This window comes from Drosophila teissieri, chromosome 3L, assembly GCF_016746235.2.
Source record: "Drosophila teissieri strain GT53w chromosome 3L, Prin_Dtei_1.1, whole genome shotgun sequence".
In the NCBI taxonomy this organism is placed as follows: Eukaryota; Metazoa; Arthropoda; class Insecta; order Diptera; family Drosophilidae; genus Drosophila; species Drosophila teissieri.
Genome location: NC_053031.1, coordinates 3,281,165 through 3,305,067, shown reverse-complemented (window position 1 = coordinate 3,305,067; position 23,903 = coordinate 3,281,165). Strand labels below are relative to the sequence as shown.

The following is a 23,903-nucleotide window of genomic DNA, read 5'->3' as shown; positions in this document are numbered from 1 at the left end:
CCAAATGCAATCCTTTCTACAGGACGAAATGCAGTCGAGCTACCGAACTCTGCATAATTTACATGGAAATCGTAAAGACAAACTAACCATTGTATTAACTCAACTAAACCACACTAAATAAAACCGCATTAGACTTACAAAATATTATTATAACGTAACTGAAAAAAAAGGAAATATGGAAGACGAAACCGTAAACAAATGCTTTCAAACTAAATAAAGTTCTTTGGAATTACAATGCAAAAAAAAAAACCAAAAAGATACGAAAAAACGCAAGTGTTATTTATTGTGGGTGATGGTAATTTCCCCTAGTTATATAGTTATATACCTTGCATTCCCAAAAATAAGACTCTTGGACGGTGGTTTTAGTGTCTGGCTTAAATCAAGCTTTCATATATTCAATATAGAAAGGAATTCAATCTTAATTCGTTTTATGGCTCGACTTTTACAAAACTTACCCAACTCCAGGTGGGTAATATCAAATTTCAGTAAGCTTACGTGTCTAAAGGGGGAGCTGCTTCAGCTCTTACAATAGGCTTACAAATTAAATTGGTTCTGCTTCAGTCTTAGACAAAGTTATGAAATGCCTTTGATGTAAATATGTATATGTACGATTCTTTCGAAAAATAATGGGAACTGCTTCACACGAAATGGGAATTGAATGGTAAATGGTGTGCCCAAAATACTGACAACTAATCCTTGTTGCCGTAAATACTGTAGCTTTTCTCCACGAAGATCTGGATGGAACGCTTCACGTTCTGCTTGTGGGGCTCCGGCAGTTGTTCCAACTTGGGTAGGATTTTCATTAGGAAGCGGAAGTCGGGCGATAGATTTATGTTCGTTTCGATCTCCTCTGAATTCAGTGTCACCTCCGAATGCTCGGACTTCAGGAGCTTGGCATTCTGAATGGGAAGTGGCATCTGGATGGATGAAGGCACTGAACTTGGCGTGGACGGGATCTTTACAAAGTTAGTTGGATTCTTTTTGGGCGGCAATGTGATATGTGGCCTGGTATTGTTAACCACCGGCTTGGCTTTAGCCACCACTGGTGTTGGTTTGATCTGCTTCTGTTCCTTGTCCTGTATGCGATTCAATAACTCGGGCAGTAGTTTCTCCAAATGCTGGGTAAGATTGGCCTGCGGCTTGTCGGCCACAATCATCAGTTTCTTGCCCGCCACATCCTTATCCTGCTCCACGACCACAAACATCTTACGCTTCTTGGCCTGTCCATTTGTCTCCAGAGCCTGACCCTTGGTCTCATCCGACTTCTCGGTGATCACGTACAGTTTCCTCTTCTTGGCCTGACCGTTCTCCAAGCGGTTGAGTCCATTCTGCGAATCCTCCAGGGCTGACAGTGGCAGCGAGGCTTCGTAGTCGGAGTTTATGGACTGTACGTCGCTGGAGGCCGAGGAGCTAATGGAGTGGGAACGCTGTGGCATGGGCATGACGTTGGTGACGGGCTTCTTGGCCTGGTGTCTATTGGGGCTCTGCAAGAGAAGGGGGTTTATTAAAATAAATTTGCATATGCTGAACATCAGAAAGGGATTAACACTCTTCTTAAAATATTCAATAAAAGTGTCCTAAGCTTTTACAAGATCAGCATTCGTTTGAAGAAATAAAGCTTTTTCAGAAAATTACATATGTTTTTAAGTATTTATTTTAAGTACTCATTTTAATTAATATTGTTAAATGGACTTTAATAGCATGACCTTTCTTTAGAGCGCGCTTTAATGTATATATACCAATATGATTTTTTTCGATTGGTTAATAAATAATGCAAATTACGTTATGAAGTCTAGAACATAATTTCTGTCCCAGCTGAATTTTAGCTTGACTCAATTACCAACCCCTATGAAAGCTGCACTTTTGTGTTCCTTTGTGCTGCCACTCACCTCAACAAGTTCAATGGTGGTGCTGCCGGCCACCGCCGACTTGACTGCACCGCTCCCAGTTCCTGCACCTCCTCCTCCGGCGACTCCTCCTCCTACTCCTGTAATGGTCGACCCTCCTGCACCATTAATGGGTAGCACTATGCCCTTGGAGGACGACGACTTGCGCAGCGGCGTCATCTTTATGCGGGTTTTGGCCATCTCCTGGCGTTGGCTGAAGTGTCTCGAGCAGATGCGCAGCTTTTGGAGGCCGCCGAGTTGATCCACCAGTTTATCACTGACTCCAAAGTGACGCAGCCAATGATTGCAGCTGCACGTAAATAAGAAAAGCAAGCAATAACGACTACTATTACTAAACCTCCGAAAGCTCAGTTCAGAACGCTTCTTTTTCCCTCTTCTTTACGAGGCGGGGAAAAAGCTTTTCACTCAATTTCCCAAGTTATCGCCAAATGGAAAACATACCAATTATTGAGGGGAAAAAAAGAGACGACGAGCTAGTTGCGATCGGTTGCGCAGTTCTTTGTTTAATGATTTAACTGACAAAATGAAACTGCATTGGAGTTTCGTTCTGGTTCTTGCGACGCTTTCAAATTAGATCCGACTTTCGCTCTCCACTCTCTTTATCTCTCTCCCTCTCTCTCTCTCGCGCTCTCTGGAAAAGTTCTTGAAAAAGTTGTCGCTGCATTTAAGCTCCTGTTATGCTTCTTTTGCGAGTGCGAACGAGAGAGGCTGTGCTTTCGCACGCTCTTTCTCGCTCAGCGGAAGTTTCGCGGGGCATTGTTATTGTTTGTTGTTGTTGTTCTTGCTGTGGCTGTTGCTTTTGCTGCAGCTTCTGCTCAACTTCCCCCTATTTTTGTTGTTGTTGCTGCCGTTTGTGGAAGATGGGGGAAAAGTCGAAATGCCGCTTATTTTCTTTTTTCCTTTATGTTTATGGCTAGGCAAAACAGCAACAACATCAACTAGGGCCTTCAGGGTGGACCGAATTCGATATTATTGCGCAGGTCAGGAACAGCAAAATCAAATTAACTCGTAACCAAGTTTAATTTGACTTCTTATATGAAAACTAAACAGTCTTAATTTAAACTTAACTACAAAATGGTTTCTGCTTAATTTATAACACATAAGTGTGAAATTAACATTACTGTCATAATTCGCTAGAAAAATTTCTTATCGTAAGCTTGCAACTTTTTAAACGGAACTCATCAACTACAGTTAGATAACCAGCTATTATAATAAAACTTAACAAAGGCCCAGTACATTCTTTCAATGGGTTTTCTTCTAAAACAAAACACAAAGCTTTATTTGATTTCATTTATAATAGTGACTCTGACTTTTTTGGTCTCAAAGTTCATTTAAAGATAATACCACTGAAAGGTAAGAGCTGAGCTTTCCTTGATAATAAATAAACCCAAACTTTCTGGGGTTTCCCAACATTAAATAAGGGAAGAACAAGAGCGGAAGAATACAGTAAGCACTGGCCCACTCTAAACTCCATGGCCAATGCCAAGTAACTTTGGCAGACGGAACTCAATTTTTTTGTTTTTTTTTACTTTGCACACCAACTGCAGAAACTGGAGATGATGAAGAAGCGGCAAAGAAACGCAAAATAACTTCACTTCACGGCCAGCAGAGCAGAGCCCCACGCGCATTTGTTGCATTTACAGGAGAGCGTGAGAGCTAAAAATAAATGGCAGTCGGAATCTGGGACCTATCCCCCGCCCACCCACTGCCCCGCCCACATCGGCATTATTGCATTTCTGATTCTTAGCCGCCATGGCATTGAAGTTTTCCTATGAAAATGATGCACTTCTATGCGAATCGACAAGAGAGAAAGAGAGAGCGAGACAGAGAGGGAGAGGCAGAAAGTTCAATGACCTTTGACTGCGAGTATCGGTATCGGTATCACACGACGAAGAAGAAGAGGAGCGCCGAGCGGGGTCCAAAGCTTTGGATTGTTTTGGCTTTAATGGTAATGGTATATGGTATGGGATATGGGGTTTAAAATAAAGAATGAGCACTTGTGATTCGCAACAAAAACAAGCTTCAGATGATCGAATTGAATCGAATCGATCGGAAAGCTCTTCGTAGGCTCTAAGAACAGGTTTGATGTGGTTCTTGTGAGGAACGTGCATACAAGTATGTAATACTCACCGATCGGTGTCGTGGACTGGGAAACGACGCAACTCATTGGGCTTCACATCCTGGCAGCCCATCAGGCAAATCCTGGAGGACGATGGCAGTACTGGTTCCGGCCCATTGGCTCTAGGATTCAGAGACACGGCCTGGCAAATCCGAAGTGTGGTCATCATGTTGGTCATCTATTAAAGATAAGGTTCATTAAAGATTAGATCTTTTTTAATAGTATTCCTTTAATACCAAGAACTTGCTTCGTTACATTTTAAAAAATCGTTAGGATCAAGTTCAAGAAACAATGGAGTTATGTACATGTGTTTTATTTACCATACTTAAGTATGAAAGAAAACCTAGAATGACCCCAAGAACTTTCGCTTTTGCGAATAAAAGCTTGCTTTGCTGCATGTAGAAAAGCACCAATAAGATGCACATCTACGGAAAAGCTTTTTGGATAACTGAAGCTTGCTTTACGGACACGCGTGGTTTTACCTGCAGAAAATATCGTGAAGTTAAATATATATGCACCCTCTTCGCCATTATTTACCTATGCTTATCTTAGGCAAACAGATATGTACAATAATGAACTCACCTGTCACAAAGTCTCCTTTTCTCTGACCGGCAGTTGTGAGTTGAATAACCCCACTGTAAGAACTATAGGTAAAAGCTTTCGGTGGCAAAACTTTGAATACAGTTGGCGCATAAGCGATCGCAGCTAGGTACGATTAAATGAAAAGGGCTTCTATATTCTAATTAGCGGGCTGCCATGCGGCTCCGATTATGGTTATAATACGTTCTGCATTCTAGGTATACTGCGCTACGTCACTCGTGGGCGCCGACTGTCGAAAGCTCGGGCAGTGTCACGCGAAGGCATCGCGCGAAGCTCGGTTTGGAGAGCGTCTCTCCAGCTTTGGCGAGCTTTGTGGCCATGCGTATGAGATCTTCGCCGGAAAGCTCTGACCCATTGGGAATCAGGCTGAGCTTTCAATCGAGTACAGTAAAAACTGGCACACGGAGACATTATAAAACATTTTTATATTACGACTCAATTTTAAAGAAGTTGATTTGAAATAATAGTGTACTTAATGAAGAAAATAGGTTGGCTTAAATTTATTATATATAATTCACCTACTACTAAATAAAATGATGTTAACTCACCTTTAAATTTCTTGATTGTGAATAATATATTTAGAATGCAATACTCAAAGGCCAATTAACTTTAGTTCTAAGTGCGTTTATAGAAATTAGCATTTAGATAGCATATGCGCTTATCAATTATTAGTGTCATAAATTTGCGACATAGCTAAGCCGCCAACTTTTCCATCCCATAATTAATTAAAAGTGTTAAGAGCTTTCCATAAATAAAGATACCAATTGCTGCAGGTGTTGCTTTGGGGCGTGCGTTCAAACGATTTTTGTACATTAATTACGGCCGCACAATTGGCGATTGGCAGCCTTCATTTGGATATTTAAAAGCCAATCAATTGGCGGTTCGACGAAGTCATAAATTTCAATGGGCGCTCATCAGCCGAAGGAGGCAAGCCCCTCGAAAAAAACAGGGGCGTCGAGCCGCAGATAAGCATCCACTTGTCACATCACTCATATTTCCAAGACGTCAATTTGCATTGTCTGTGAAAATTGCAGCCTGCTGCTTGCAGCTTGCAGCTTACAGCTTCTTGCTGTCACATGGCAATTGACCCATTCGCCTGTTATGGCCGGGCCAGCCTCAATTTCTAGTATTTCTCAAGTGCTAAGGCAAATAAAATTTTAACGGCTTGTTTTACACTAGCCAAATTGTCAGTTGTCGTGCCCAGTTGATTGCGTTTTACGACCGACAATAGCTGCATAATTACAGATGGACCTGATCTGTTTTTTCCCAAGAACAATTGTGAAAACTACTACACGAACTGCTACTGAGTGGGCCGCATTGGAAAACGCGCTCAGTCAGCATTTTAATTTCTGTCTGATTGAGCCGAATGAGTCGAGCTGGCGATGTAGAAGTCGAAGTGTTTGCCGGCGATGCCAGACGGCGATAATTCCCAAGGGGCCAGGCTTCATCGCCATCGCCTGTGTGGTCTCGCTATATCGCTATGTCTGTCTGCCCGACAGCCGGGGGCAATCGTTAACTGGCAGCCGATTATGTGATTGGAATATTGACAATTAGGCGGTTACAAATTGATTTACTTGTAATTTTTATGGCGCCCCTGAGAGGATCGCTGGCCTATTAATGGATGCTCCAGACGAATGGTGATCATTGAAAGGCGTTCAAAAAAGATAAAGCTAAACAAAAAAGTGATCGTCTTTCTGGGTGAAATTTAATCAAAAAATCTTTGTCAGAAGTGGGATTCGAACCCACGCCTACAGAGTAGACTGCGACCTGAACGCAGCGCCTTAGACCACTCGGCCATCCTGACTCTTGAGAGCCTCGAGGTCAAATTTCGTTTTGGTTGGGGCCACTTACCCTAACAGTTTATCTTTAAAACTGTGGAAATGAAAATTAGGCTCAAGGAAAAATAGGGTAATTGTTATTAAAAAATAAATTGTATACTTTTATTTTCTGCGAAAAATATAATTTAAAAAAGTCTTGTCAGAAGTGGGATTCGAACCCACGCCTACAGAGTAGACTGCGACCTGAACGCAGCGCCTTAGACCACTCGGCCATCCTGACTGTTAAACCAGCGAGTGCTAATTTCCAGTTTCATCAAGGGCGAGTTTGTTCTTAATTTTATAAACATAATAATTTCGATATAAGACATTTAGCAAATGTTTTTGTATTACAACAAAATAGGGAAAAGTAACAAAAAGTTCTTGTCAGAAGTGGGATTCGAACCCACGCCTACAGAGTAGACTGCGACCTGAACGCAGCGCCTTAGACCACTCGGCCATCCTGACAGTTGTTGCTCGAGTGTCAGAAGGCCAATCCGATTCGCTGGCATTGTGCTGCCGCAACATTAAGTATACGCCTCGTATTACGAATGCTTGAAAATCACACTTAACTCTTGAACTTGCTGCCCACACTTGAATGCGCTCCCGATGAATTATTATAATCGGCACCCCTGAGGCAAAGACAAATTGCCGCTCGTCGCGGCATGAAAAGGTGTGTACAGACAGTCAAATCAACATGCAGGCGATCGAAATGATAATAAAAAGCAGGCGAAATCGGGTCAACGTCATACATCACCCTGTGCAGATTGGCAAGTGTCACTTTTTTTATATATTTCGATTTGTTGCCCAACAAATGACAGCCAACAAAATAACAAAATGGCGATATTCATCGAGGGGGAGCTGACGATCGAAACAGGAGTAATTAAGTTGTAGTTTTTCGGTTAGCCAAACTGGCAAAATGTCAACTAGCCCAAAGTGCGGACCGCTTGACATTTCACACGCAGCTGCAGTTGCTGTTGCTGTTTTTGTTTTTGTTTTTTTATGCAGCATTTACTGGTCGCACGCACTTTCAATGCATTTCAATTAGTTGGAGCCGCAGCGCAGCGCAGCCGCTCCACTTTGACTTTGAGTGGCCGTACCGGACTGGATATTTTCCATTTTTACAGACTGATGGCAGACACTTGATAGGCCTGAGCGTATGTTAATCGGCCGACTCGACCTGACAGCCCAAGTTAATTAAAGTTTTCGCTTCCAACCCAGCCACCCAGCCACCCAGAGTACATAATTCCCATTAATTTGCTAGTTAGCAACGCAGCCACTGCTAAGATCACCTCAATTGCACTCGACTCATTATGATTAATGATCGCAGCGTACAAGAATTGTTTGAGCGACGCGGTGACCCACAAAAGGCGACACATTTTCCTTTGGCCAACTCGAAATAGAATTAGCAAATTGCCCGAATGTCAATCAAGCGTCATCAATCAAAATTTGTGCTACTGTCAACTCGATCACAATACCAATACAAATACCAGTACCAACTCAAGTATAAATAAGCCCAGCCCAGCGGGCTGCAACAGTAGGGTGCAGCTGAAATATTTAACTGGAGGTTGTAAATTACCATAACAATTCTGAACTCAGAATTCTGAATTTGGAATTCTGGGGAGCTGCGTATGTGGGTCAACAGTGGAAAATCCCCTCCCGGCCAGAACCCCATGATATGTCAGCAGAGTTGTTAGCACAGCCGCACAAAGGTTAAACTGAGGCATTGAATGGGTTTCCAGCTTCGAGCCGATGCAAATGGAGTTTGGATTAAGCTAACACCCGATTACCTTCGGCCGTCTTTCTATAAGTTCTTTAGAGCGAATCATTTAATGAAGATATTGTGTAGTTTCCAAAGATTTAATCTGCTTTAAAACCAGCCGTTTTGTGGGCGGGGAAAAGTGTTTAATTCACGGTGATACCAAGTGATAAATGGCTATTCCACAACAGTGGACAGCCAAATGACACGCGTTTATGGCTGCTTTGATTTATTGGGTTCTTTAATATAATTGCATTCATATTTAAATGGGGGTTTCGAGTTGAAAAGCACACTAATCTGATCAGTTCTGAATTTAAGTTTTATGGAAAAAAATCGTTAAGGTTGTCGCTTTCAAAAACTAAATGATTTATAAATCAATTATTATAGAGAACTAAACTAAAATGATTAATAAATTCAAAATGCATTGAATCATTTTACTGATCTACTGTAAGAAACATGCCCCATTTTATCGACTAATCTCTTCAGTATGTTTCAATTAATATCCGAATCCCCAACAAAAACTCCCCATAATATTTCAATTAGAGTTTTATTGATCCAAACTCCGTGCTGACAAAGTCAATGCTCCTTTTCAAGTTCAAAGTCAAAATAAAATAAATAAATACACATATAAACTAAAGGAGGGGTCTAAACAAACTGAAGACTCTGTGGAGCATTAATCAATTGTGGCTCACTCCTCTTTTTGCCCTGGCTATTTTGTCGCGATACTTTTCTGCCAAATTTGAGCAAAGTTAATTAACAGGTTTCATTGTCTCGACTTTTGGCGGCTCAGGCGAATACCATATTTTCTGTATTTTGTATTTTTCCCATTCTGTTGCTCAGTTTTTTTACGATCGCAATAAAACAAATTATTGTGGGGGCGTGTTTGTTGTGGGAGGGTAACAATAATACGAATTTGCATATAGTACACATGTCGAGTTGGGTGTGGAGTTGCAGGGGGTGAAGTCCAGAGAAAGCACCTGCAAACAAGTTGTAGAAAAAGCCGGTTCCAGCTGCTTGTCTTAAGCACACTTAATTAAAGATGCAATTTGTGGTTCTTAAACACTTATGTTCCAACAATTACCCACGCAGCTATGGCTCATTAAATGGCAGTTTGCTTAGGAGCTTTGTTAAAATCTAAGAAAACTGCCGATCTTTAAAGACATGGTATTTATGTATGTAAAATTTATAACATAATTACAGTTGTCTGGATTTTCATTAACGAACGCATTAAAAAATCAAGAAAAGGTTCAACATTTTTAAGTTTATCTCTTTCCAGTACATTTTTAAGTACTTTTCGTTTTTGTTTTCTTATTAATTTTTGACCCTTTGCATTGCACGTGCAGCGGCTTAGAATTAGGGAGAAAGAGACGGAGAACTCGCCCACGCATAAAAAATTAAGAAATTACAGCAAACAAACACGAACAAATTATTTCTCTCTCTTCGTTTCTCTGAGAGCTTTTCTGCGATCAGTGCTGCCAATTTTGTGGGATATAATATCTGTTTTTATGGCTTATCAAATATTTATACTATTTTTTATATAAGACTGCTACCAGTGGTTTAGTATATTTTAAATTATTTTTTATTATATTTTTTCATTTTAAACCAAACATTTGCATTGCCAGTGGCTACTGTGAACATGTTTGCAAGAGATCTAATTTGCAAACAAAGCCATTTCTGACGGGAAACAGGCTAGGTCGGCAGCACTGCCCACGATCTTCGCTCGCCTCTTTAAGCTCATTTCTGCTTCATTCCGCCTGCATTCGGCTGGCGGCAGCGTCGCAGTAAACATCGCGCGTCTTGAGAGCGGCAAAAACGGAGGTCGCGGTGTGTGTCTTTGTGTTTTCCATACTTTCTGCTGCGGATTATAATAATAAAACGAAATGCGGGCTATAAAATGTGTTTAGTAATGTAGGAAGATTTTTAGTTTCGAAGGAAACAGCCAGGCAACCGGCGACGTGCAATTACGAAATTCAGTCTGTGACAAGTGTGTGTGTGTGTTGGTGTTTGTGTTTGGTGCGTGCGCTTTTATTTTGGCTGCGCTTCCATGTGTGCGTCTATAAATAACAGAAATAACAGATATAACAACAACAGCAAGAACAACAACAGCGAGAAGCAGCAACAAAAGGCAAAAAACCAAAGAAGCGAAAACGCTAAAAATGAAATATCAACAGCATAAAATGACGGGTTGATTGACTTGCAGGAATTTTGAAAACAAAAAAACACGAAAATCCCACAATTTTGGGTAAACGTACATAGTGCTCGTCCTCCGATTATCGCGAATCCAGAAGCTACAGCTTCCGTTGTTTATCAAGAAACGCCAACATATCGCTGGGGAAACGCACTGGAATCGCCCACAAGTTGCATTCACCGTAAGTTGAACATCCGAATATAACAGAATGTTATGTGATATATTTTGATTTATGTTAGTTTCTATAAGAAGTTTTTAGTAAACCTAAGTTACTCTTTTCTTGAAACATAATGTTTCTCTTATAAATATGTATATTCCCCATAAGTTTCAGTTTATTTTGATTAATAATTTCATGGTACGCCCTCGCGATTTTGTATACATTTCCGTAGGCTGTAAAATTTTTTCCTAAATTGGATTTTTCTATGACCGCAAACAAAATCATAAAGAAGGTAGTCATTCACTGATTTTAAAACTATTACAAATCTTTATAGACTTGTAAAACAAAGATCGACATTTTTAAGCTTAATTTTATTCACTGTTAAAAATACAAAACTTAATTTTATTCAATATAAACCTTTCCAACAATACAAAATTGTTTCTGTGCACTTAAGATTCTGTGTTTGTATGTATGTAACTTAGTGAACATAAAGGCGTTTTTCTGCAGAGTCATAAACTCCGAAACCGTATACATTTTTGGGGATTTTTCGGCTTTTCTGCTCATACACACGTCAGTGCAACGCCTATAAAAACCTCACATAAAAGTCAAGTCAATCAATGAAAGGGCAGCCAAATAAATTACCCACAAAAGAGTAAAACAACAAGTAATTTAAGCATTAAACACAGACGAGGCGAAGGCGCCATGAATTATCGCCCTCTATTTTGGAGAAAAGGCTGCAATTAATTCAAGCAAAAAGTTTATTAAAATCGAATTATTTTTCCCCCAAAACTAAACAGATGACACCCACATAGTCTGAAAACAACGAGCCCCAATGGAGCCGCAAATGCGGAATTTTGGCAATTCCGGGAAGCATACATATGGCCTATCCGCCTGATCCGCCGCCTGCGATCTTTCTCTCTTGGCCAAACAATATCATTTGCGTATTCCTGCATGTTTTTCCGTTATACATTTTCAATTTCCATTTCACTTGATTGAAGTTTTGGCCTTTTGCACATGTTTTTGTTTACGCCTTAAGCAGTACACCAACACACGCGCACATTTATTTAGATTCAAGCAATCGAATTGTTATTCTTGGCGGGGGCAACTAAAAACCGACCAAAATATCTTGAATAAATAAGCAATTTGATTAGACAAATAAATATTAAGGGTAGAAAAAAGGATTTGTCAGAAGTGGGATTCGAACCCACGCCTACAGAGTAGACTGCGACCTGAACGCAGCGCCTTAGACCACTCGGCCATCCTGACTATGAAAGTAACGAGAACCCGAAAATGCCGTGTGGAAATTCTAATTATTTCGAGCGCATACCGTTAATTATGTAAATTATAAATTATTTCGATGCAAATACATTTAAAGACGCAATAATAAAGAAGGACATTGCTACTGCATTGTTTTGCAATTCCATGGATTGTATGAAATGTTAATTAATTAATATTAAAAATATTTAGTTACTTAAACGTAATTAATACTTTTGAACAAGAAAATTTGTACAAAAAAGATCTTGTCAGAAGTGGGATTCGAACCCACGCCTACAGAGTAGACTGCGACCTGAACGCAGCGCCTTAGACCACTCGGCCATCCTGACACATGAGAAAAGCATACCAAATGCGCGTTTTCCATAGCGCCCGCCTATCTGTTTGCCCTTCATATGGTTCTGCTATAAAAAGTGGTTTATATAAAACTGCCATAACTCGGTCTGATTAACTGTGCGAGTTTTTATGCAAATTAACCAACTTTCTCACGAGAAATAACACCGAGGAACATGGAAATATATCAACATCTTGCTTGTATTCGCCGCTTATAATTGTGGCCGTTAATTTGCTGGCATTACACAACCAATCGCGAGTTAAATAACAAGAACTGTGCAATTTTGTGACGGAGTAATTGCAAATTAAATCGATTCGATCAGCTGCTTTGCGGTTGCACTTTGTACAAATGCCGACAACTGTTTACAAAGTTGCTTGCGTACAGATATATCTTATCTCTCGGTTTCGGGGTTGGGCTGGCGTACAAATCGCAGACAATCGCCGCCAACGAACAAAAGAAAACAAGGCCTTTCAGAATACCTATATCTCTGCGGATTTCCCAAAAAGCGTAACTCGAAAAGAGGTCAAGACCCGTAGCATTCCTCGATTCGAGCCAAAAGCGAACTGGCTAATAATAATCCGGTTCAAGGGGGCGTGGCGCGTCTTGGGAACGGAACTCGGGGTAAAAAAAAGAGAGCCCGAACCCTTCTCATTAAGCGGCGTTCGTCTTTTGTTGTCTTTTAATATTTTATATTATTTATTGCCACTGCTGAAAGCTGTACGCCGCGGTAGTTCGCGTTTTCGTTGGGGAATTGGATATTTTAATGAGTTTGGTCCCAGTACTCGACGACAGTTTTTCCGCCGCTCGATGGTCATAGTGAAAAAATTCCAATTAGATTTTGACACTGCTCGGAAAAATACATTTGCAGGCGAAGAATGGGAGGGCATTGTTTATGGCTTTTCTTTGACTCGATGCCGACATCTTCATACGCATATATTACAGATAGATATGGCCATAGACAGATGTCTGAGTTTGCGGATAGACGTAATTTGCATTTGCTCGTTTTTCCGCTAATTATTTGTTTATCGCAGGAAAATAACCAAATCGAAACGAAAAATGCAAAATCAAATCGAAAAATGTTTTGACAAGCGTCGATAAATGATTTTGCTATTGAACTTGTTGCCTTTTCCTTGCTGATATAGTTAAAATAAACAAATCATAGTGCACTCGAAGTGCTAGTGCCGGAATAAAAAAGAAAAAAAAAGGGGAAAACAGACAGCTAAAACCCAGTTTAGTTCCAAGGCAAGTCTCGCTTGATAAGTTATACTCATTTATAATCATCGAAATGGGTCAGCAGCACTGCTGAAGTCGAGCAACAATTGCGCACGCAATTTTTATTAATTTAGAATGCATCAAAAAACCATTAAACTGCGGAAAAATATATACCCACAGGCATGACAGCATTGTAGAAAGGTGGGGGGCATTCGAATTGGCAGAGGGTAATATAAAACTGACACCATTTAGTAAGCGAAGTGTTGTTAAGTTTGCATTTCTCTTTGCCTTATTTGTTTGTAAACAAAGCAAGTCGCAGCTGACACAGTTGGATTGGATTCTGATTTCGATTCTGAGTCTGATTTCCAGGGCAGGAGCTCAATGCCATTTGGCTGGGTCAGTTCTGTGGTTACTATATGCAAGAGTATATCGCGAAACCCACTGCGTCAACAAATTCAAAACGGGAATCAGCACCATTTGTCGTACAAGGTCTGGACGGGTTGGCTTACATCGCAGTGCTTTTGGGTGCTTATCTGAAATGGATGGGGATTCCTGTGGTCGTAAACATGAAGCTGGCGCTCTTTCATTAATAGCCAAACAAACTATTTGCTCACGGTCAAACGTTTGATGAATGACTTGGCAGCGCAGTCATGTTCAGGCCGTGATAAGCTGGTTTGCGGCACGCCTAATGCACTTTAATGCCCCTTTTGATTACCCAATATCATGTGAATGGAGCACCACTGTACAACAACAAGAAAGTGTCTTCCACTTTTTATTGAAGACCAATTTTCAGCAGGGCGTGAGAAATTACTTGTGTGTGCATTAAGCGGATTATTACCCCACCCAGCTATAAAATAAAAGCTTACAATAATAAAGTGAAACATGTGTTTCCACATGCTTTATATAACATTCCCGATGAATTCAGTTTATTGAAATTCTAAAAAAGTATTGTCAGAAGTGGGATTCGAACCCACGCCTACAGAGTAGACTGCGACCTGAACGCAGCGCCTTAGACCACTCGGCCATCCTGACCTGTAAAAATCGCTTGTCAGAACATCTTTGGAGGAAAAAGAAATCTTTTACCACAAATAAATAAAAAACAAGATAAACCCAATTTGTATTGCCAACAAATGCCATGTTTGTATAAGCTGGCTGTCAAATAAATATCATTTTTAGTTCGATGCCCTGGCTGCTTCAGCGGTCATAGATTATGATCAATGCCCTCAAGAGTTGAAAGATCAATTTTCGGGTTATTTTGTTTTTTTTAAAGGCTTCAAGTAGCTGCGGATTATAATTTCAAAATTATCCACTCGTTCCAAGGTGCAAAAGTGCAGTGTTATGGACACATTGTCGGACAGTAGTACTCGGGAAAGGTTATGGAAGTCGCTTACAAACTGTTTCAGATATTGAAGTGTTAGCTATCTTCCTATGTGTGTTGAATATTTCTTCTATATTTTCTGCGGATATAGAAGTGTTTAAGATTTCAAAACACGTATTTTGAGCACAGGGATTATGCATATTCGAATATCTTCAATATCCCGAATCAGCAATGAATAGAAACTGACTGCATTTGAACACAGTTTGTTTAATGAAAGAGCAAAGCCTACTTCATTTATTTCTCCATTTATATATATTTACATATATTATATATATAAATCGTTTCTTTATAGCTTTATTGCCTTTACGTCCTTGATTTTGTTTATCTTGGACGGAAGTAATCCTCTCAGCTTCTTACTCCCAGATTTCTGCTTGGAAATCGCCTTGCTCGTGGGGGAAAATGTCACGATGGATGTCATTGGAAAATGGGCTTGATAGTACATGAAGCTATGGGGCGTTGTGGCCAGGAAGATGGCACTCCAGTTTGGGTACTTTAGGAGGTGCAAAGTGCTCGAGATGACACTGGGCAGTTGAGTGGAGAAGCGCGACAGGTTGATGAAGTACCTCCTCTTTCTCCGAGGCCTGAAGTTGTCCACGTTGATCAGATACCACTTCAAACCAAATCTGTTGGAAATACTGTTGGGCACTGACTTAAGTAAGGGAGCGATTTTTAAGGACTCGCGCTTGGCATCATAAGAATTAGAAGAATCCTTGGAAGATGACTCCATAGTCTCACTCGGAATGTCCATGCTCGTAGTTAATATTAAATAGGATTTCTTTTTCGTTTTGGCACTTTAAAGGCAAGGCCAACTTAGTACTGAACTTGACCCCACGATTAATGGCATAGAATTTAATCGAAAGCAAGTACGAGAACTTTTTCCAGGGTTGATGTGTGTAGTAGTAACAAAAAATTTGAAAACCATTTATCATTGCCCAGATATTGACACGCCCCGTCAATATAAATAATTGCTAATTGCTGGCCATGATTAATGTCTGGCATTTTTTGGAGTTTGTTTGAAGAGCTACGGCTCCGAAAACATTCGACTCGCTCAATTTGCATAATTGCAATTTATTGTAAATCCGTGTGCAAATATGCAAGAAATTTGCAGCAGCTCTTTATGGCAAACCAGAGGCCAACGGCTTTTCACAATTTGAATTTTTTGTATTTGTTCAATCCGACTGTCTTTGGCTGCTTTTCAAGTATCTCCCTGTCATATGCAAATCGCTCGGCGACTCTGAATTTGGTTTTTAAATGCCACTAATTGTTGGCAACCCCTGAGACCGAAAACCCAACGAAACTCTTTATTACTTCGTGCCAATCGCTTGGCAATCAATCAGTGTGTGCACTCCATCTGACATTGTTGCTAATTAGTTGTCAGATGGGCTTTAGCACTGCAGTTGCCGGCTGCAATTGCATGTTACATGTGGTTAACGATACAGTAATTGATAAATTGCCAATAAATTTCAGGGATGAATGCGTTCCATAGATTGCAATTTATTGGCTGCCGACACATAGGTTGCACCTATTAAAGAGAATAATTTAAATGTTATTTAATAATGTGGCATAGAGAAGTACCAGATATTTTAGACTAGCTTTTATTTGGTTTTGATTACCTTTAATGACTTCCACATCTGTTATGTGATTATAATAGCAGTGTAACCATAATCAAATCTTCAACATGAATTTTTCTACATTATTTTCGAATGTGTTCTCATGTTCTCTTTACCGAGTTCAAGGGCAATCTTAATTCAGACGATCTTTCAACCCACAATATGCTAGACAAATATAGTCTAGAATTCATTCACGTTTCCAAGTAATTTAAGTAAAACGAATTTCGCTATGTCTATATACTGATGACCATATGTGTGTATATATTTATTACAGATTAACCCGAGAATTAAATGGCGTGTGGCTTTTATGGTCGCCGGTCCCACGCAAAGTCACGAAAATTGGACGGAGATTTCTCATTGTCGGAGATTTCACATTTGCCCCACCACCACGTAGCAATTCTCAAGTTCAACTGTAGAAAATGAAAAAGCTTTGTTGAAGTGCAGTGGAAAAGTGTGTGACACAACTGAAAACTGGGCAGATAACCATTTCCGCGTGAAACAATCCTGTTGACTGGTCGCATCTCTAAGAAATTATACATATATATTTATTATATATTGACTGCAACTGGGTCAAGTGGAAAAGAGTATATATTAAACCAGCATTGGCACGTTCCAAGAAACTGCAATATCAACAAAAACTACGACCATTGTAACTTAATTTATAATACTGCTTAGCCTTTTTACTTTATTTACTTACGCTTGTGCATATATAATTATGCAATCGCTGCAGTTATCAGCGGGTAATTCATTGATAAACAACGTTGACAACAAGGGCAATAAATTAACAAGTGCCTAAAGAGGAGTAACAATGAAAAATAACGTTTAAACACACCGAAGTTCAACCACAAATAAACTAAAATAAATTGTTACGTATGTCGTAATACACAAACGCGTTCAACTTAAAACAAAACTAATTTGTATAATTTATATGCACAAAATGTAATTTTATGAAAACGTAATCTCAGCAATAATTTAAACCAGAAAACAAAAATAACATTTTACAACGAAAGATTCACGAGCTATTAACAAAAACAAGTGTCTATAGAAATAAAAGCAACGATAAAAACAGCAAGAAAATCAAACGATGAACTCACCACAGCTGGCGCCCACCACGGCGCAATCTCACCACGCTGAGAGCGCCGACCAAACAGCGACGCCTGGAAATAAATATGCGCCTGGAAGAAGGCTAGCTGCGCGGCAAACGCTTCGCTTGGCCATACCGAAAGCGCAACCCGGTGACCCACTGAACCACCCAACGGGTGTGGGCCTCTTCCGCCCCTCCCCCTCGCAACTGCCACCTGCGCCGATTTTAAAGCGCGTTCCAGTGGTCAACAGTAGCTGCAGTGGCATACCGAAGTCCGCCTCGCCCCTGGAATCGCACCACCTGCCCAATGTCACGCCCACCACCACCAGCGCCCACTCGCGACTGGCGTACGGCATGCAGGGCGCGGGGGGAGGCGGCAGTGGCTGCTCCAGTGCCTCGTCAGCATCCAATTTTCTGGGCGTGCGCAAGCCCAGCCTGACCCTGAACTCATCGGACATCCGGAACAACAACGACCTGTTCGCCTTCCCCAAGGACATGTCGCCTGTGATGAGTGGTAAGTAACTCCCAATTAGTTGTAAAATAATTCAAATTAAATTTGTTTTCTGAATAGAGCACTGTCACTCGCCCATGTTCACCGACATTTCATCGGCGAACAGCAATGGTTCACCAACACATCACCACCAGCTGGGCAGGCTATTCAGCCTCAGTCCTTCGAGCATCAGAAGTTACGGCAATGTAAGTAGATTTTAAAATTTTCTAGATTAATAAGTCACATATAGGGTAGCGAAAGTGCCAAATTGCCGAGACTTTGGTTGGTTCTTTGACTTTACAAATTCCCACTCGTAATAATTGCCGATGGCTATTTATAAACACACAGAGGGAGCAAAGGTCATGACTCACTTGGAGCTGTTCTCTGGTTTTATGGTGTCCATAAACTCTCACTCAAGCTTTTGTTATCCCTCATTCGTTACCTTTTACAACCCCTGAGCCGCTTTTTAGGCTCATTTTGATTATTGTTTTGCATACACTTGAAACAAAAGTGCTGCTCTGCTGCTGAGAAATATAATTAGCAATTAGAAGCAATAATTCTTCAATATAATTATATTTTTATCAACTCAGTTGGGAACTATTGATTCTGTTTCAGGGACTTTTGGCTTCTAGGTCTGAAATTCAGAATATTATTGCTTATACTGATATAACTGATATTATTCAATTGGAATTACTTGTTTGAGTGCACTCCATAAGTAACTATAAACCACGATGAGCTTTACAGTGCCATATTTAAGCAAATACATAACTCACACCTCACACGCGACTCCGTCTGGATTGGGGAACTCTTGGGGATTGGGGATTGGGGATTGGGATCCGAACCACTCCCTGAGTTGGCGACTTTCCTAAAACCGGCTTTGAGCAGAAATAACTCTCTCCCGCTTGGCGTTGCTTTACGCAAATGGGTAGAAAATAGCGTCAACTTAATTAATAAATAACATTTAGCACGTTTTCAAAACACAACTAGAAAGGAGGGGAAAGAATCGTGGCCAACGAGCCCACTCAGTATATAGCGCCTATAACCACAATAGTGGATGGCTATACCGGGTATGAATAATCGGCATTTGGCGTTGATTTTTAGCATGGCTCGTGCGTCGTTAAGCAAATTTCTCGTTTGCGAATGCCCTTTCCGAAGGTATACTGCATTACTTGGTCGTTTTGTTGCTTGATTACTTTGTGGCACTATCACTCTTTAAGGTGAGCAACTGATTAACTCGAGTAATCATAGTTGTAATCAAGGGGAAACAAGGAAGTATTTGTGTTCCCTGATCGTGCGATTAGATGGGCCGACAACCTTTTAATTAAGAAAAGTACAGATGACCCATATAGTGGAGGGCATTACACCTTAGCTGATAAGATGACCAGCTGACTTTAAAGTTTTGATAGCAACCAACATGATTAAACACAAAGTATTCATTAACTTAATCAATACTTATCAATATAAACAAAAAGGTATTTTGTCACCATTAATATTTTCATAATTTCTATATCATACTTTCTATTGATTAGATACCTTTAGCGTACTGTTAGGGTATTCCCAACGCCATTTCCCAGCTGCAGATCAATTAATTTCATTCTCCCCTCCGTTCTCAACCATTTGACAAGCTCTTCAAGCTCTTCAAACACACAGGCAACGTGAGTCGCAGAAGATTGTTGTTAATATTATATGAAGTTGGGTGTATGACAGCGCCCGAGCATATTAATTAGTCGCTTGGGTTTGAGTTTGGGTTTGTCGGGGAATCTTCTTCCCAAGGAGAGAGCAGTCCCAGTGAGTGTTGTGTTGATGAGAGAAAAAATCGATTAGTACTGGGAGGCCCCAAGTTTTTGGGGACCGAGAGGCCCATATAGTGCCAGTCGAAATACAAACAAAGTCAACTTGCGTTCTGTTCGTTCTGTTCGCAGTATAAAGCTCCCCAAAAAGCGGCAAACACTGGCGGGAAAAAATAAAGGCAAAAAGAGAGGGGCACAAAAGCTACTTATAAACCGACGGACGGACGGACAACTGTGTTTTGGGTCTGGCATTTTGTGGTTTTCGGCAAGAATTCCATTTTTAGTATTTGTCGAATTGAGATGCGCACCGGTTCGTCTCCGATGCCCGATTCCTATTCCGTTCGTATCCGAGTTCTACGCGAGAATCTTTGTAAATCCACGAGATTAATTGCTCGAACGTTAGAACGTTAGAACGCTAGAACATTAGAACGTTAGATCGTGCTGAACACCCGCGGAAAGTTGATGTGAAAACCGTATAGCATGGGCAATCGTTTGAGCGGCTTGTGGTGCAAGAAAACAACATTGAGTATTACCCACCAAGACGAGCAGCAATATAACCGGGAAACACGGACCGATAAGAGCCCTCCGCGTAGTGGCCGTAAATCAAATCGAATTCGAACCAAATCGAGTGGTTCCGGTGATGGTAGGGGCACCTTTCGTCTGGCAAGCGTACGCCGTTTATCACTGAGAGATAACCCCAAAAAAGAGACAATTAAAACAAGTTTGGATAACCCCAGCATTGCCACCGTAGAGCAAACCTTTCGGGAGCTAACCCAGCGAGCTGATCTCGATTCCAGCATGAAAGTTAATGCACAACTAATGCCCACTGTCAAGGTTAGTTCCACTCAAATAATTTAAATAACTCAAATACCTCAATTATGTCATTTGTTTTTGCTTGTATCTCTCGCATTTGAATAGCAATGGAAATAGATATGGGTGCCAAGAGTAAAAACAAAAGACAAACTTGAATTATTCCGATATGCGCTACTCAGTTCACGGCCAAAATCAAAACAAATTGTCCAAGTGGTTTCGTTGTAGTTTTTGGTTTTGGTTTCGGTTTCGGCTTTCGGTTTTCAGCTTCAGATGGTGTGTCATTAGCATTTCAGGTGTGTGAAAATGCGGATGCTTGTTAGGTGTCGCGATCGGGATTAGCTGCCATAATTTATGACCAACATCTAATTGAAATTGTAAACAATAATGTGAGTCTGTGAGTCTGAGGGTCTGATGAGGGCATTAGGGAAGGCAATTGGCCAAGGGTCTTTGGAGCTTGTTTGATAACAAGTGGATAATGTAAATGACGCAAGCGCATCGGCAAATAGATACTGGTTATTGACTCTAGTCAGTATTCAGGCAAATAATGTTCAATAATACCCGTAAATAGCTTATTACCACAGAGTTTGGAATATTGAATATTTGAAAAATCTCAGAAAATGTACAAATATGTGGAAGAACTGTGACATGTTGAACGATTTTACGCTAGGTAGTTGCACTATGTGCTTCATAGCAAAATACTTTAGAATACTTTAGTTCAAGATACCAAATGCATTCAATATATATTTGTGGGAAACTATTAAAAACTACTTAACATACATTTAATCTGTCCCAAAAGCATCCTTTTAATCAGTGAAAACCCCAGTCTGACGCATAAATTACCTCACTCCCAAAGGCTGGCGTTCGATTAAGTGTGTTTTTTCCAGGGAATTGAAGCCCTCTTTCGATTCCAAGTGACCCAATTCCCAGTCACAAATAAATCACAGTCGAGTGCAACCAAGGGTAAGGAGAAAAACGTGTTAAGCACGCTTTGCATATAAATAAATAAACAATCTCTCGGATGCCGCAAGGGAAATGCATAAAAATCAATTACGCATGAAAATTCCAATTGAGAAAAATTCAACGATAAGCCGAACAAATCAAGGCGCATGCGTGGCCTGAAGCTGAGGTCTTGAAAATTGAGGCGTGGTAACTCACTTTTGGGAAAAGGTTATAGCCCTAGGCTTGGATGTTACGTCTTTGGTGCGGATGCAGTAAAATATATTAAGCTCCCACGGTGATGACTCACAGCTAAAAACTTCTTCATTGCAACTCGATCGACGCAAGTTGCTATTGGATACCCAACCACGGCTTTCGGATGACTCAGAGATGTTTTAGGCGAAAGCCAATTCATTCATACGTAGATACACGAGTAGATACAAATGAGTACGTGGTGAAGAAAATACGAGTACAGTGGAGGTTTCTTAAAGTTAACATTAAAACCGAAACACCTTATTATCTCGTTTTTAAATAGTTATTCACTTACCCAAATAAATATGTGTTGATATACAAAAGAGATGTCTTAAACTGGTAACTTCTGAATTGCTGTGTTTTCAATGATATGTTCTTCCATTTCCATTACCAGAATCTCGGGTTTCAATTTATTTATTTTCCAGCTGCGTGTTTTTGTATTCAACCGATAATTTCTATAGCTACTGGATCTGTTCATGTCAACAAGTTTTCACAACAAAGTGTCCATTACCTCGAGCGCTCACTTTAGTTGTGAAAGATTGAAAAGCTCATGTGCTCATGTTTTGGTTTTGCTGAATGGACATGACTCACTTGAAGGACCTGACACCTGACAAATTTGTGATTAACTTAAACATTTCTTTCAATGCGATCAAAAGAAACTGGCACACTTTAGTGAGTAATTTTGTGACCTGAATAGCGAAAGTAGCTGAAGGATGCGAAAGATTAATGTGAATGAAAAGATGATGAATTAGCTGAGATAAATTGCATAACCAGTTAAATAATGAACGACCTTCTTTTGGCCAACATGTTCAGGGTAACCGATGAATACAGATACAAGTAAACTATGTAGGTGCGGCGAACTTTTTACATCAGTTCAAGGCATATTTATACCAAAATTTTCTGAAGACTTTTGCTTATTTTCGCTCCACTTTGGCATTTCCTGCAAATGCGAAAGCGCACGAGAAACCATCTGATAAACAAATACGCAAATCAATTAGATTGAAAGAAAAAAAGAATATACAAAAAACAACGCGGAAAAAAGATGTTAATAGATTTTTCCCATTTAAACGCACGTGTCGATTTCGAATCTCGAATTTGAGATGATTTCTGTTTGCTCAGATATCGAGTAAATAAAACAAAATAGATGTACAAATAAATACATGGTAAATATAAACAATAAGCCGACTGATCGAGAGGTGAAAATCAAGCGATATTTCCTCGAAAAATTCCTAGCAAATCATTGCCAAAATGCGAAAAGAAAAAAAAATAAAAGTATAAAAACCAAGAAATCAAAACACATTATAACTCGCACCCAAAAGCCAAGTAAAAACAACTTGTTCCACGATCACCCACTCTTAGCTCTTTTTCTGTTTCTGTCTCTCTCTGAACACACCACTCCGTCTCTTTCGTTAGCATTTTTCTCTTTTTTCGAGGCAATCAGCCAGCCAGGCAGTCACAAAATACAATTTCAGGCCTCAGTCTTGTGTCGAACACTCGAACGTCGAGTTCGTGGAGCGGAATCGAAGACAACGACAAATATAGAGAAAATCCAAGAATAAGGCTACTTAAAAATAATACAATAGATTTATTGTATAAACGTATTGTTGTGAAATAGCGAAAATGCCTACGGATCGCTATAAATCGTAGTGAAAAGTGCGTAAAGCGTGAAGAAAAAATATTTTCATCGATCTGTGATCATAAATAAAAAAGCAAGCTAAAAATAAAATCACAAATGTGATTAAAAATAAAACAATCACACACATGTGACGTTTGAGACACAGAGAAACATGTTCAAAAAGTCTGGATAATATATTGCATACTTGAGACTGCAAACACTTTGTGTGCAATTACTACGAAAAAATATTATTCAGTTTTGACACTTTTCCAAAAATCTGAGAAAAATATACACAAGTTAACAATGAAATGAAGTGAAAGATTCGTGAAATATCGATGTTGAAAATTAATTTGCAATCTAAATATCAAACGTACAAACGTTTAAACATACTCTAATATACATAAAATGGCAATATATATTAAATAGAATCCACATTTGTAAATGAGTGCACAGTTCATAGAAAATTCAAGAATAAATTTACATAAATTGTTGAAACAAAAATTAAGTGGGCTAATAAAACGAGTTAACAGCAGAAAGAAAACCGGTCTCAAAGCGAATGTGCTTGGAAAAACT

The 23,903-nt window shown here is 39.9% G+C and overlaps 3 protein-coding genes and 6 non-coding genes across 15 annotated transcripts in view; 1 reads left to right on the top strand and 8 right to left on the bottom strand.

Annotated features, from left to right (window-relative positions):
* Positions 1-360: 360 nt before the first annotated feature.
* On the bottom strand, positions 361-22,146 carry LOC122618202. 3 transcript variants are annotated; one of them, XM_043794433.1, is made up of 4 exons: positions 22,011-22,146; positions 4,038-4,204; positions 1,890-2,196; positions 361-1,484 (listed from the first exon to the last, which is right to left on the bottom strand). In XM_043794433.1, the coding sequence occupies exons 2-4, from the start codon at positions 4,202-4,204 to the stop codon at positions 690-692; spliced, it is 1,269 nt and encodes a 422-aa protein (XP_043650368.1). In that variant the 5' UTR covers positions 22,011-22,146; the 3' UTR covers positions 361-689. The 3 variants fall into 3 exon arrangements, with proteins under 3 accessions (XP_043650368.1, XP_043650369.1, XP_043650370.1); XM_043794434.1 differs by lacking the exon at positions 22,011-22,146 and adding an exon at positions 4,609-4,837; XM_043794435.1 differs by lacking the exons at positions 4,038-4,204; positions 22,011-22,146 and adding an exon at positions 2,349-2,480.
* Trnal-cag lies at positions 6,348-6,430 on the bottom strand. Its single transcript has one exon. It is a non-coding gene; the product is annotated as a tRNA-Leu (tRNA).
* On the bottom strand, positions 6,602-6,684 carry Trnal-cag. Its single transcript has one exon. It is a non-coding gene; the product is annotated as a tRNA-Leu (tRNA).
* On the bottom strand, positions 6,826-6,908 carry Trnal-cag. Its single transcript has one exon. It is a non-coding gene; the product is annotated as a tRNA-Leu (tRNA).
* The window catches only part of LOC122618197 (NAD(+) hydrolase sarm1), a 45,178-nt gene continuing 31,251 nt past the window's right edge, over positions 9,977-23,903 (top strand). For 2 of the 4 annotated variants that reach the window (XM_043794422.1, XM_043794423.1), the window contains exons 1-3: positions 9,979-10,568; positions 16,625-17,948; positions 18,006-18,130. In XM_043794422.1, coding sequence (XP_043650357.1) covers positions 17,435-17,948; positions 18,006-18,130 — 639 coding nt within the window. In that variant the 5' untranslated portion in view covers positions 9,979-10,568; positions 16,625-17,434. Of the gene's footprint in view, positions 10,569-16,624; positions 17,949-18,005; positions 18,131-20,179; positions 20,549-23,903 lie in introns of those variants that run through there. The other 2 variants (XM_043794426.1, XM_043794424.1) reach the window with 2 other exon arrangements.
* Trnal-cag lies at positions 11,728-11,810 on the bottom strand. Its single transcript has one exon. It is a non-coding gene; the product is annotated as a tRNA-Leu (tRNA).
* Trnal-cag lies at positions 12,066-12,148 on the bottom strand. The gene has a single exon. It is a non-coding gene; the product is annotated as a tRNA-Leu (tRNA).
* On the bottom strand, positions 14,312-14,394 carry Trnal-cag. Its single transcript has one exon. It is a non-coding gene; the product is annotated as a tRNA-Leu (tRNA).
* Positions 14,991-22,147, bottom strand: LOC122618205. Of its 2 annotated transcripts, XM_043794438.1 has the most exons (2): positions 22,011-22,147; positions 14,992-16,262 (listed from the first exon to the last, which is right to left on the bottom strand). In XM_043794438.1, the coding sequence occupies exon 2, from the start codon at positions 15,486-15,488 to the stop codon at positions 15,027-15,029; it is 462 nt and encodes a 153-aa protein (XP_043650373.1). In that variant the 5' UTR covers positions 15,489-16,262; positions 22,011-22,147; the 3' UTR covers positions 14,992-15,026. The 2 variants fall into 2 exon arrangements, with proteins under 2 accessions (XP_043650374.1, XP_043650373.1); XM_043794439.1 differs by lacking the exon at positions 22,011-22,147 and having other exon boundaries at positions 14,991-15,517.

Excerpts from the sequence above, each read along its gene's own strand:
- LOC122618202 (XM_043794433.1), bottom strand. The coding sequence starts at position 4,204 with ATGACCAACATGATGACCACACTTCGGATTTGCCAGGCCGTGTCTCTG. Across the intron at positions 2,197-4,037 it reads CCAGTCCACGACACCGATCG|CTGCAATCATTGGCTGCGTC; the intron begins GTGAGTATTACA and ends ATTTACGTGCAG. Across the intron at positions 1,485-1,889 it reads CCACCATTGAACTTGTTGAG|AGCCCCAATAGACACCAGGC; the intron begins GTGAGTGGCAGC and ends CTTCTCTTGCAG.
- LOC122618205 (XM_043794438.1), bottom strand. The coding sequence starts at position 15,488 with ATGGACATTCCGAGTGAGACTATGGAGTCATCTTCCAAGGATTCTTCT.